The 14,593-nt window shown below is 39.8% G+C and overlaps 1 protein-coding gene across 3 annotated transcripts in view; it reads right to left on the reverse strand.

The window, feature by feature from the left end:
• Positions 1-12,608, reverse strand: part of sh2d3a (SH2 domain containing 3A) — a 22,528-nt gene extending 9,920 nt beyond the window's left edge. Inside the window, exons 1-5 of one of the 3 annotated variants that reach the window (XM_010795826.1) lie at positions 12,464-12,608; positions 12,189-12,280; positions 11,966-12,083; positions 10,716-10,774; positions 10,435-10,592 (exon numbers count right to left, since the gene is read on the reverse strand). In XM_010795826.1, the coding sequence (XP_010794128.1) occupies positions 10,435-10,592; positions 10,716-10,774; positions 11,966-12,083; positions 12,189-12,278 (425 nt within the window). In that variant the 5' untranslated portion in view covers positions 12,279-12,280; positions 12,464-12,608. Of the gene's footprint in view, positions 1-1,564; positions 1,714-10,434; positions 10,593-10,715; positions 10,775-11,965; positions 12,084-12,188; positions 12,281-12,463 lie in introns of those variants that run through there. The other 2 variants (XM_010795818.1, XM_010795833.1) reach the window with 2 other exon arrangements.
• Between the last annotated feature and the right edge of the window lie 1,985 nt (positions 12,609-14,593).

Genomic DNA, 14,593 nt, shown 5'->3' on the forward strand with positions numbered 1-14,593 from the left:
TTTAAAGCTGTGATCATAGGCAGTATGTTGTGGTGCTGTTAAAACAAACCCCCTTCAAATATTTGTTTTGATCTACAAAAATAACCTTGCTGATCTGCATATCAGCAATGCCGTCTAAACAATAAAAACAATCGTTTTTCCCTGCTTTCCTTATAATTAAAACCAACGTTCATACATCTTTCCATACATTTTCTGATTCACCATTGTGTTTCAACATCACAAATGTCTAAATGTCGTTTCAAAGCACTCCGTCTGCTATAGACTTATAAAATGTATGAACCCACCATGTGTTCATTTTAAACTGGAGGATGTAAAGTCACTTGAGTTATTTTTAAAACCTCCAAACTCACAGAAAAACAAAGTGATTACCTCATTGGCTTTTGTAGCAGACAAAATAGCTTGTTCTGTATGACTAACAGTCCAAAACCAAAAGATTATAGAGATTACCATCACATGGGACAAAAAGGAAATGCAATCTTCACGACTGTTGCAACGTGTTTTGCTTTTTTTCCTGAAAAATAGCATATTATCAAATCAGTTGCCAATCAACAATTTTATTGATTGACTTGTGAGTTCAACTCTACACCATTTTTTTGCGCTTGTATTGTGTTTAGGTTGACTTAATTTACTTAATCGTCATGTTATTGAGTATCTAGATTAGAACTCTGTAAAATAATGTATGATTATAATGAAATGTATTGCATTATACTGGGGTTTCCAATAGTTAATCTACCCTACATTATGTGAAAGGGGTGGGGAAGTTGTTTTCTTTTGTCCAACAACAGCACAACCTAAAGCATCCTAAATGACCATAACCTTTGATTCAACACAGTTGTATTACCTGCCGTTGTATTCATTATACAAGTCTGTTCTGTCAGACTGAATTATGTTTATGCTGGGTGTAGCCTAACCTACCTCATAAAATGACAACAATAAAATGACAACTGTTCAAGTGGCATGTTCAAAATGTGCCCAAATAATTCACAACAATGACATAAATACACAGAAACCAAAATAAATCTCAGCTTTTAGATTTGTTACGAGGTAAGATTGCTACATCCTGTTTGAGGGGCGTTGGCCCAGGCTGCACAACAGAAACACCTGTGCAACGTGCTGCACAGCCCCTATGGACACATGTAACAAGACCCCGCATTTAAGTATGTTTCAAACTATTTTATTACCAGCCAACAATTATACCTCATAGTGAATTTCTATGGTTAATAGGCCTACTTTTCATTGTTCTCTTCTGCTCTAACGTGATGTCTTCTGAGTCAAGATTGTGCAACAGGTAGCTGAAGTGAACTGATTCAGGTAAGGTAGAAAGCAAGATAAAACCAAAGTAAGTTATGTCGACTTTTCTGTTAAAAAAATTAAATACAGTGGGATTTTAACAGCTTAATGTGTCACAAAATAAGAGTTTAGACAGAACTGCACACCAAACGTTAAACAAGCTGGCAAGCAAACGATCAACGGTTGACTTACATCGAAAGTCTCGCGTTAATTAACGTTAACTTAGCTAACCGTTTTTCAAAAACATTCAATTTTCAGCGGCTAACGGTCCTACCTGTCAGTCCGCCTCACAGCTCGCTTTTCTCGGACATGCTTCACTGTTTCTTGGTCCAAATTAACACCGACAAACAACAACAGCTGAGGATTTGTATGTTCAAGCTGTTTCTCCGCGCCGGTCCCTCCCAGGCAGCCCCCCTCCTTCGTCTCCTCGCCCTCCTCCTCCTCCTCGTTTCGGACGAGTTCCCACAAGTTTTCCCGAGCTCTCCTGCTTCTCCCCCCGCCCCAGGCCCCGGTGCTGAAACACCGCTATCTGCCTGGCATTCCTCGGATACCGACACAAGCCGAGCTGCTAACACAGTACCTGGCTGCAGTCAGCAGTAGGCTATATTGTAGGTGGCTGTACAGAGAGGTATGTGCCCATAAATCCACCATATGGTACTGGTTTAGTCTCTTCAAACGGTGACATCACTTTTTATTAGACCAACTGAAAGTTATTGCCCAACACACACAACACTGTTTTCAGGTTTGAATTAGTTCACAGCAGCACAGTGGCGGTCCTAGACCAATTTCACTGGGGGGGCCATGCTGGGGTCAGTTACTTTATTAAGAGGGGCACCTTCAACTTGCCAACAAATACAGTGATCTCAAAATGTTTAGTTCAGTATAAAGTCATCCCAAATAAACATGAAATACATGATTGGAATTTGTTTCAATAACTTTTTTATTTTTTACAAAATTAGTTGTCTCAGTTATCAGCGCTTTTTTCAGGAATTTGTTTTATCATAGACTCTTTGAAAAGTTGCCTACCTAGTAGTAGGATACATGAGGTCATATATTAAGACAATTATGTGTAGTGACATCCAAGTGCTCTTAAATATTTGTGCCATGTTTTTAGGAATAATATATTATAAATATCAGGCGAGAAATGATGTAAAATAACCTCGGTAGGCTAAATTAATTCCAAATATAGATATGAAACTGACAGTTTGAAGTGCAGTATGTTGAGAAGTGCAGATGGTCTTGGTATGATAAGAAAAAACTAATTTGAGATAAAATTCTTTAAAGATATGTATTGTTAAGATACACACAGATACAAATAAATAAATATAGATATTCCCAAGAAAGTTCCACAGTTCCCAAGGCATCCTCTAGTGCTTACTTTTGGTAAATAAGGAAATGTTCAGACTCAAATGTCCGAAATTTTGTAAAATTATCACCTAAATGAGAAATGTTGATGCTTTCTTTCCACAAGTCTAAAAGAATAGTTAAAAATGTATGTTTTGTATGTAGTATTTCATATCAATCAACATATCTTTAAAGGGGACCTATCATGCAAAATGCACTTTGTGATGTCTTTTATACATAAATATGTGTCGGGGAACTCACGCAGCGTCAGAAAATAAAACCCTCTCTCTTTTCCTCCGTATACCCAAATCTTTTAAAAACAGGGGTACAATGAGAGGATACAGATTTGCTGCCGATCTGACGTCAAATCGGCGGCGGACCCACAGAAAATTGCTATCAGAGACAATGCCTGACGTGTTTTGAACGTAATCTCGTCTTTGTTTACATTAGCAAGCCTCGCTAACACTCAAGGCCCAGATACACCGGCCAGTCACCTGAGAAGTTGCCAACACCGACACCGACTGTTGCGTCGCCGGACTCTCCTGCGTATTTGCCGACTTCGCGCACTGGAACACACCGCAAATCCGAGCCGAGCACGTATGAACTGCGCATGCGTGAGTGGCAATAACTCTCCTTACCAGCAGGCGGCGGTAGTGTGTATTCATCATTCAAAAGAGGCAACAACCGGAACAACCGGAAGACAGAGAAGAAGAACAGACTCCGTGATATAAACAAACAACAAATAGCGTTTTTCTTTCCATTTTCACTCTCTTCCATTGAAAACATGAACGAACAGGAGCTCTATAAACCGATGAGGTGAAATAGCCGTCCGTGTGTGTTCCATCTTCCATTTTAAATCATTTGTTTACCTCCCTCACTTCCGTTAACGCTTCTCATGCACTGATTCGCTAGCTGAACAGCCAATCAGTGTTATCCCTTTGTCCGACTTCCGGTGGTGTTCCCGACGCCGAATCGGCAAGAAAAGGCGTCAGGTCGGCAGAAAAGACCCGACGGTGCGGCGCACACCACTCCGAATAGGGCGTGCCCACGCTCATGTTCGGCCCGACTCCCATTTACTGCCGATTTCGGGCAGTCAATCGAACTCTAAGTTTTTCGACACAAACACACACAGAATTCACCGTCTCTCTATCTCCTCTCTAGTGTCACTCTCCCCCACTTTTTTTCCGACTCTCTCTATGTCTCCGGTTTCATTTCCTTGTTCCTCGCTCCCCACCCTTCGCTCCGTCATAAAGGAATCAAAACCTCTTTTACCTGAACACTCTCTTCCCTATTTTCTATCTTTTTTCCCATCACTTTACCGTCATTTGCCTTATTTTGTAGTTATAGTAAGGAGGACGACACATTAATTAGGTAATAAAATGCGCGGCGAATCAAAGACCCCAAGTCTAACTAAAAAATTAAAAGTGTTGTTGTGGGATCCTCCTCTCTAATTTCTTTTTAATGTTTGTTTCGACATCTGGAGTAAAGTCCTCCCGGTCGGAACAAATACCCATTACAAACTTTTCGCTTATATGCGAGACGCCTTTTTTTTTAGAACAAATGGTTGAACTTCGAAGAGGGGTTCCGGTGTCGTAACCTCACTCTGTGCGTCGCTCGCAATGTAAACAGAAACAAAGAGGTCAAGGGGTGGGAAACTATAACAGAGGGGGAGTGAAAGAGATTACTAATGTAATGGTCGGTAGAATTCTCCCGTGTAAATAACACGAGAGGCATTTACTATCGCGTCCTTACCGAATTGGGGTCTCCTCTTACTAAATAAGTAGTGAAATTCGTCAAGCCAAACTATTCGACAATGACAAAGGATGGTACGAAAAAAAAGGGTTCGGCGGACACAACCAGACGTAACGACACACACACACAACACACACACACACAACACACACAACACCACACCCAGCACACACACACACACACACACACACACAACACACACACACACCAACACACACAACACACACGAACACACACACACACACACACACACACACACACACACACAAACACACACACACCCACACACACACACAACACACGTTTAAGGGAGCCGCGTCCGTTAGACCACCGTTAAGACATCGACGTACTGTCCAAGTCTGTTGTTTTGTCTGGGTTGGCTCGCTGCAAGACGGGCGACTTGATTGTTGGAAGCACCCTGTCACCTAACGATTTGGAGTCTACGTATGCTTGTGTGTATCCCTGCTATCTTTCTTCTTCCGTCGGCGTTAAACGCGATCTAACACATTGTCTAGTGGCGGTCAACAATTAACCGACGCCACGAACAAAGAATTTCGGGTCTATCCTTAACTACGGTCGTTTAGACATTACTGAAACGTGTGAGTGAGCGTCCGTACATAGTTAAAATTAAAATAACCCGGCGATCTAGATAGTAGCGCCCTCTATTTTGTTCCGTTTCTACTAAACACTTCTAAACAACTCTAGACAGTCGATGTGCCACGATGCTTATTTTGTGTTTTTACGCCCTATTGTTCTTCGTCGGCAACTTAAGACGTTCGTTATCGAACCTGGTGGTTTGGGCAATAAACGACCGATTGCCTCGCCCGAAGGAAGACAACTTAAAGTGAGTAGTTAGTCTTCCCCGAAGAGGTTGTTCCGGGAGGTGACTCTTAATAATTTTTTGTGCAACCGTGGACAACTTACGAGACGCTTACCTTTATCATTACTAAACCCTTTGTGATCTTCCAGGAAAAATAGGCCAGGACCCAAAATTTACCCTTTTTAACATATCTTTTTTGGTAGAATGACCCCTTTGACTAGGTTTTGGTGGTGAGTTGGCTATGAAAGTGGTGGTAATCCCGTTGAAATTAAATACCCGTTGAAATTTGCAGCCTACGATGCCCCTAAATACTCTTGAATTAACCGGACGACAAAAAGATAAAATAATATAGACGACAATCTATATAATAATATATATATTATAATATAATATTATATATAATTAATATATATATATATATATATATAAAAATATATTATTATTATATATAATATATTATATAAATATTTGACAAACCCCCTATTATAATGATAAATTAATACAAAACCTTTCTACGATGTCAAACGGTTTAGACTTTTGGTCCTTCAACTTTAGCAATTCAAATAACTTACCATTGTAAAACAGACCAAAACTTTTTTCCCGTGAAAGTAACAGGACATTTCGACCCCCATCCGGGAAATAGCCCAATATGTTGGTGTGAAAAGTTGTTCTAGTATTACAGACTCTTTTGAGAGTGTCACCCAATTGTTGGCCGAAGGTTATTTTTTTGGTCTTGTTTTTGGTGACTCGATATCACGTCAGAGACAACAACTACCAAAACAGGTATGTTTTTCGTCTTCTCTAAGGAGACCCCCGGAGGGAGTCGGAGGGATGAGTATGTTTCCCCGGGTCCACTCCCAGAGAGTCCCCTACACCTTAAATTGAATTTTGACTTGCCAAGATAAGGGCACCAATAGGTACCAACTACCCCGTTCATATCACGGTCGAAAAAGTAGAAAGGGTTTTTAAGGGTAATTCCCGAGACAACCACGAACTACTCTCGTTCCAAAAGTATGACATCCATTAAGAGTAAAGTAAAATTTAGCAAATAAACTTGTCCTTGTTTACGTGTAATTCTTTTGTGGAAATTCTTTTATTACGAATTGGGCCTAAAATCCGGAAACTCCCGATTAAAGGGGGTAGGCCCGTCAGGAAGTGTATGTTTGTATATTCTGTTTACTGTAAATAAAATTTTTAATACCGACTTAACGTGTAGACAAACAAAGAGTGGTAGATACTCAATTGGAAATTTGATAACCTCTCACCTGTGTAGGGGCATTGAGTCAAAACCTCCCGATAAGGGTCCTACCTCCGACGGAAAATTACCTTTCCTTAAACCAGGGTTTTCACCAGGGGCAGAACGCCCACTGAAGGTGTTCAGAGGGAGACCAACGAATTGGATCACGTCGTAAGGTCAACCAAAATACACCTATTAAGGGGGATTCCTTTCCCCCCCGTCAGGTAACATTAGGTATACGTTCACCATGGAAAGGTGAAATGGGGAGTACAGAATAATGGGTTAGAACATTTTTCGTGACCTGTTTTTCTGGTTGACCAAAAATTCGACCGAAACATTTGTTTGTCCTTAAACACTATACCAACAGAATCGAAGAACACACCCAACTTTGTCTATTTGGGTTGACTGGTACTTGTTTAGGTGAGACTTTGACCATTAACCGGTATTAAAGTTATAATGACATACTTCAACACCACGGTTGTCAAACAACTTAAACTAAAAAATAATACCGATTATTAATCCCTGTAAAAAATATAAAGTTTATGGGGTGGAACGGGAACTTTAAACATGAAAAATAAGTTACATAAAAGATTTACAAAGATAAAGTAATAGAAAAGAAAAAATTACCCTGAAAAAAAATTTACGGAAAACAACTTAACAAGAAAGTAAAAACATTTTTCCGTGGGGAACTTAACGGTAACACAACTTTCCACGATATATTTATTTGAACGTGAACGGATTCTACCTGTAAAGAGGTGAGAGTAACCAACGAACGATTGTAATGTTAGTAAGTACATTCTAGTACCTTTCCAGTTCGTGAACAAAGGCAGTCGACGAAGAGGTACGCATATAGATGCCAAGGTACCGTACACGGGTCCTTCAACGGAGCGGCACCACACAAACTCTGTGTCACGTGAGAACAGTATTACGTGACTACGTAGTGCCGAACGAGTTGAGCCGGTGTCCCGCCCTGACTCGCTCCGACTCGACGAAAGTTGTAACTGTCGTATTCACTCTTCGCATAAACTGGAAAAAGAAGACGGTATGTCATATAATGTGCAAAAGTTATAAAGGGTCGTAAACTAAAAACCGACCCAATCTTTTTCGAGCGTAACTTTAGGTCCCTAATTACGTTAGGAAAACATTCGACCGTGGGGACTGGTTCCCAAAACCCCTGTGAGAAGTAAACTTTTAAACTGTTTTTTGTAATCCGGTGTAATTTAATGTCAAACAGACCCCGATTAATCGTTTTTTTACAAACGACTTAATTAGCGTAGACCTAAAGGAAAGGATAGTAGTAAAACTTGTCGAATGTAGGCTTTTGACAGTTTCACTGGGTGTAGCGTCTCGAAGTTATCACAACTACAAAAAGTACAAAACGGAGCTTATAGACGAATGTCGTTAATTCGTACTAATCGAAAATTAATGAGTACAAAGCCGTGGAATTCCGAGAAGTTTCGTACAAGTGTGTTCACCCACACTTAAATTGTACAACAGGTTCCAGTGAACTACCCTACAAAATTACAAAAACTTACTATTTGGGTTTTGGTGGTAGAAAGGAAGTTGAACTTAAGTCAATAGTAACTGTGTATACCCTGGTGTTTCATTTGTCGTAGATGTGCCTGTTTGTTACCTGTAAAATAAAATTACTCTAAAAGTTTGTAGTCGACTCCCCTTCAGTACGCTCGTGTAAACTTTTTCACAAAATAAAGAAGAATTCGGAAAGAGACAGTACATTGGTTACTAGGACTTCCGAGCTGATATAGTTATGCGGTAGTTGATTTGTTTAGGTTAATAGTCGAATTCGACAAGTAGGTAAACTGTTCTACTTGTATGTTCGAGAATACCATGTGTGTGAACTCGTGTACTCATTGTCTGTTTACTCTCTTCTGGATCTCCGTATCTCTGACTGCTTTTAGTCTTTCAATTTGGTCGCCGAGACACCATCGCAATATAGTTAAGAGATCGAATAGGCGGCTGAGAAATTGTTGTACGAATGGACTTGACGTGCTTTTTAGTAAATGACGACTTTCTGCTAATCGAGAAGTGACGTTTGACCTCGTATCCACCTACCTATGTGATATGACTCGGTATAGTGACTTCTATAGTGAGGATTACAAATAAACCTATCGTGCTATACTAACTTTGTTGTTATTTCAAGTGTTACGCTCGTGAACTAGTTATCAGATTATCATACTTATGACGCAACAGTATCGGTAAATGCGTAGGGGTACGATTGGTCGGTTAATTTCTGATATAGTGATTGAACTCTTCTAAACACAATTGTCGTTTTTTGTCACAGTGCTTTATCAGTTGCCAGTGTTACGGTCTTGTTAGTGAAGCAACCGATGATCTTTCTACATTATCCTGACTTCTTCGCGGAAAATAGTTTCGTGGTACTATGCATTCCTAAGTCTAATTAACAATTTCCGNGTTGTGCAGTTATGTGTGTTTATCCGTTATTTTCATCAGATTTGAACGCATCTCAGCCAATCAGAGCGAGGAGCAGGCCTCTCTGCTTCCCTTACGGAGCTTACACACGGTGGCGTGCGTTGAAGCTTCAACGCTTCTGCCCATTCACTTTGAATGGGGTGATGTCACGCTTCGCCAAACTGCATTGTGGTAGCGCTTCAAAAGTAGAGCAATGTTCTACTTTTGAAGCTTTGACGGAAGCGTCAGCCAATCGAATCATATGCCAGTACAAGCTCTAGCCAATCAAACCGCGTGCTTGTGTGTCCGGGGCGGGAGATTCATGTGATTGTTTGTTGGCCAAGCGTCAGACACGCTCGCCGGCAAGCTTCAACGCACGCCGTCGTGTCTAAGCTCCGTTAGCCTAACATGTTTAGTTTACAACCTTAGTACTCAGCACTTTATGACTGGGGAGCAGAGAGATGTGCCTGAACTTGCCTCCATGTATCCTCTTACAGTACTTGCCAGTTGTCTAACTCAATTATGTATGAAAGGATACAACTTAAAAATGATTATAGGGTTGGTTCAACCAAATTAAAACAAGATAGAGTCTTTTTCTCACCAGCTTCTTTTGTTATTAAGACAATTTGGGTTTTATATGCAGTGAAAAATAACATAATTAAATCAAATGGCAACATCTGGCACAGTTAGGGCCCTAACCCGAGGCCTCTTCAGGAGCATTTCTGGTTGGAAAGTCAGTTCAGTCCAAAGAAAGGATGTCCTAATCATCAACTTTAGTACTTTAATAATACCTTCTTAATACAGCTGTAAAAGACAGGCTTCAGTAGTCAGGTTAGTGAAGGTTATTCAGGTTTTGCCATGTTGTTCGGGCAAAGCAAAACACTGAAACTGGAACATTATTCTTTCCTGGAAGACAAGTTGCTGTTGAGGTTTTTAAAAGGTACATTTTCAGTATCACCTCAAACTGATTTACCTTCTCTTCCATTTTATTGTGTTGGAATGAGAAACAATCTGAATGGTTTAATAGCGCTTATGATGGGATGGAAAAGCCTTTTTATAATTGAGGTCAACTGGCCCTTTAATGCTGAAAGGGAGCCTGTACTTCAAGATTAACAACCTCTGAACACACACACACACACACACACACACACACACACACACACACACACACACACACACACACACACACACACACACACACACACACACTGGCCTTTGTCACTCAGTCCTTGACCACTCACTGAAGGGGGAGTGTGCCCAAAATATCAAAGTCCTAAGGTGTGTTGTTTACTATGTTAGTCATCAAAAAGCAGCTGTTCCCCTGGTTGATGAAAGTACATAAAGTAAAGATCACAATTTCATTTTAGATCCTTAAAGGCTTTTCATTCATATTGTCATTTCAGACAAGTGAGTACGCCTTCTTAAGCATACAAACTCTGACATTTTACGAGGCCCTAGTTAATCATTAGCCAAACCTGGACCTGGAGAAAGTTGCACACAATTACACTCTTTCACATACACACATACACACACACACACCAGGCATTGTGGGTCATCTTACCTGCGTTTGCTGTCCTGACAGTGCTCCGCCTCACTGATTGCGTTATCCTCATCCAGGGGGCGGAACTGCGTGCAGGAAGCAGAGAGGCGGTGTTTCTTATCAGCGCGCTGGAGGCGGGGCAGGACATTCTGACGAAACAAATCCTTACTCGGCTTCACCTGCAGGACATGGTAGAGACCCAAATATACAGTGGTTAAATTGACTTGTACAAATGAGCTTAAGGTGGTACACGTGGTGTGTGATGTTTGTGAAGCTATGTAGACCCAAATTCATGGCCTTACCAGATCCATAGACGACCCCAGCGAGTACTTCCGGCTCACCCTCCTCTCCACTTTCACACCTGAGTGGACAAAAAGACACTTTAGGAATAGGGTTGGAAAGTATTGATTTGCTATCTTGCTTAGCTAAATAAGAGAAGATCATATGACTATGTCAGTCTGTTGAATAGGAAACTGGAATAAACACAAGATGTTTCAGTCAGGCAGCTAATATTCATATTTAACCTAAATATATAACTATTCCTCTAATTGGTGTGCATGGATAGTAATATAACAAAGACATTGTGACATCATCTTTCAGACTGTCTATTTTCATGTTAACCTTCATTAAATTACACTAAGCAAGAACCTGCCAGTCAAAACAAATAAACATATACAAGGTTTTGACCTTTATATATGCAGTCTGGTTTTGACTTGATAAACCAGGATGCACAAAGTTTCAACGCTAAGCATGAATACGTTTAACAGCTACATTCGCTCAGCAAGTTAGAAAGGGTGATTCAAAGATAATGTTTTATTTGTGGGCTTGTTTCATCACACAGAAACACAGCAACACATTTTCAATTTCCTTAAACTAAAGATAAGCTTTTAACAGATTATCTTGTAAAGTTATATATTAAATCTGTCAGTCTGCATTTAATCAGCTAAATTGTATGAGGTGTGTAATTATGTGTCGCTGTATGCACCAGCACTGGAGGACATATAGCTTAGATCAATATAGAACACAAATAATAAAGCTGTTTGCACATTAGCAATATAGCTGTGTATTGAGCTTTATTACTCTTGAAGCTACTGATCTAAATGTGTCCCTATTACATAAAGTATTTAAAAGTACGGACAGCTGGTGTCAAATGTCTGGTAAGATGCATGCTTCTATTAATTCATTTTCTTCTTTTTAAAACCAAAATTGTTGTTCACCATCTTAGCTACAGCTGAGACTGATGGGAATGCCATTAGTTTTGCAGTTGTTTGTTCACCAAAAGCAGCACTTGTACATTTCAGAGAAAGGCATTAAAATAACTATTGATTTAGCATACGTACCAATATTCAGGTACTGTAATGGCACTCATGTCAAATGACATCCAGGCAATATAATAACAATTATTAGTAAAGTTTTTTAGTTTTTTTTCTGTTGGTCTAGTTTAGCTGCAAAACAAACATGTTTCCACTGGATAAAGATTAAGATCCGACCATTTTGGTTATAATTTGAATATTTCTGGGTCTATGTGTGCTGTGTTTGCTGTGAGTGTCACCAGATTGTGGGTCAAGTGTCTCTCGGTGTATTGAAAGGTGGTTGAGGATGGTTTCTCTGTGTGCTGGCTCCTCTATCCCGGCATCCTTCAGCTCTACATCTGTCACACTCAGCAAACCCTGCAGAGAAGTGAGAAGTAAGAAATAATAAAGACAACAAACTAGGAGGTAAGCACAGCACAAAATAGAGAAGAGATATGTTGCATGTTGCTTATATTCACATACCTCCAGACCATAATATTCTCTCTCAAGTGACTTGGTGTACTGTGGCAGGCCGATCTGTTTCAGCCACCAGGCGATGGAACGATTATTCATGTCTGAACAACAGAAGCAAAGGAGATACTAAATACATACCAACACAGAGGCACACACCCATCTTGTGCAGAAGTTCATAAGAAAAGTGCTAATGAAAGAGTGAAAGGACACTTACTTTAAGAAACCTCAAACTAAACACAAGCAGAGTTGTTTGCCTTGCAGCAGCTACAGTATGTCACACCTACCTGTTTGCAGGGTCCACCGAGGCACTCTGGGAAATTCAATCTTCCTCCTTGTAATATTTTTATCTCATAATGCTCCTACTTTTCCTCTGTTTTCCTTCCTTCTCTGCAGCGGCTTTCATCTGAGATGTAACCTCTGTCATTAAGCTTGTCTCTCACTTCTGTTTGTGGTATTATTGGAAGCCCGCTCCCCCTCAAACCTGCAGGGTCTCTCACAAAGCCAATCAGATCGCACGGTGGGCACACAGTACCCCACAGCCAACAGCAAATCACAGTGCAGGGATTAGCATAAACTTTCAAGAGGTGGAGAGAGCAGGTTCAGGCATGTCATGAGAGAGGGAAAGAGTTTAGAAAAACAAGAAGGGGAGATTTGAAAATGTGAGACTGATAGGCCGCTGTCAACATGTCAGGTCAGAGATAGGCATGCATCTGGTGTCTGGCAACCTGTCTGCCAGGTAGTTTGTCAGGAGATACGGTATATGCAGGAAAAAAGGTGATGTGTGCAAGGCTGACACCTAGTGTTGAAGTAAAACATGACACAGGTCTTTTTCTAAAGGGGCACTCCAACAATTTCACACATGAAGGTATTTTATTCATAACAAGATAAGATAAGATACACCTTTTTTCATCCCTGTATGGAAATGCAGGTGTTTTAGCAGCAACAGTAACAAGCTAGAAATACAGGATAGTAAAGGTAAGAGTTCCCATATGGATTAGTAAGAATACAAAATGAAGTGGCAGTCAAGAATACAATAAAAAATGTTTTCATATATACAATTTGGATGAATATGAATATGTTAAAAATATATTATGTAAGTGTAAAAGTGCAGGTCCAATATGTACATATAAAGCAGGTTTTTATGAGGTTACTGCTCCGTTGCTTTATGTATTCTGTGACTGGTGATGACAAACTGGGGTCAATGAATTGAACAATTTGGGTTGTCACAGGGCCGGGAGTGTCTCACAAAAGAAAATATCGAGCATCATGGGTAATGAAGGATCAAGCATGTTTGGAGCTTGATGTGTTTCTTTGGACTTAAAGTGATACTTGCAGTACGAGTAAAAGTACTTATACTAAAGCTAGATCATTTAAAGTTACTTATTGTTGAACTACTGCATAATATTTTTTATAATCGATCATATGGAAAAAAAGTAAATTGTTTTAACAGCATTCAAATTAATGTAGGACCAAAAAGTACAATATTTGAAGTAAACTAGAAGTAGCATGTAATGCAAGCCCTTCATAATAAAAACTTGAAATTACCACACATTTGTATTTAATTGTATTTCGTTACTGTCTGCTTGAGTTAGAGTCGAGTACATCATAACTCTATAGCTGGAACTACTGGTATCACTAGTAGGTTAACACTTTGTTGATCTGGTCATTAAGATTTGCATGGATGTTTTATTGTAGCTGTAATGATGTGCCCATATCCCAGTAAACTCTCCGCTGGGTACTGTCTGTCCTAGATGCTCAGTTATTCATCCAGCTCCAGATGTTGTACTTGAAATGATACAGTGACAACCTCCTCTCTCTTTAACTTAAAAACTATTTTTACAGATTAATTATCAGCTGTTCAATCATGAATAAGGACTAACGTATATTTTCCTCTTAAGATAACAGATTATATCTTGTAACTAGAGAATGCAATTCCTGAAGAAATTGCTAGTGGGAATGCTTTATGCTGAAAAGCTGACACTAAACTGCTATGCTGAAATGTAATGTGTAAGAAGAAAGTGAATAATTTAGATTAAAATGAAATGGGTAAGAAGAAAGTGAAGAATTTAGATTGAAATTAAATGTGTAAGAAGAAAGTGAAGAATTTAGATTGAAATGATACATGAACACAGGGGGCTTGAATGTGTGATGAGAGAAGAAAATAAAGTAAAAAGGCTTGGAAAAGCAGCAGAATATTTGAACTGCAAACTTGTGAACTAACTTGATGGCGAATGATCTGTCGCCATGGCAACGGCATTTGACGACACCCCAAAATACGCTTAGATGCGTTGATGGCTGCATCGTTACCAAACCTGTGAAGTTTTGGGCTGTTTGGAGTATTTTCACTGAAGTTTTTTGAAAACCGTGTTTCAAGGCGAGCATTGTGTTGCCATGGCAACGGCATTTGAAGAAAT

Source organism: Notothenia coriiceps, unplaced genomic scaffold (assembly GCF_000735185.1).
Source record: "Notothenia coriiceps isolate Sejong01 unplaced genomic scaffold, NC01 NC01_scaffold00002208, whole genome shotgun sequence".
NCBI classification, from domain to species: domain Eukaryota; kingdom Metazoa; phylum Chordata; class Actinopteri; order Perciformes; family Nototheniidae; genus Notothenia; species Notothenia coriiceps.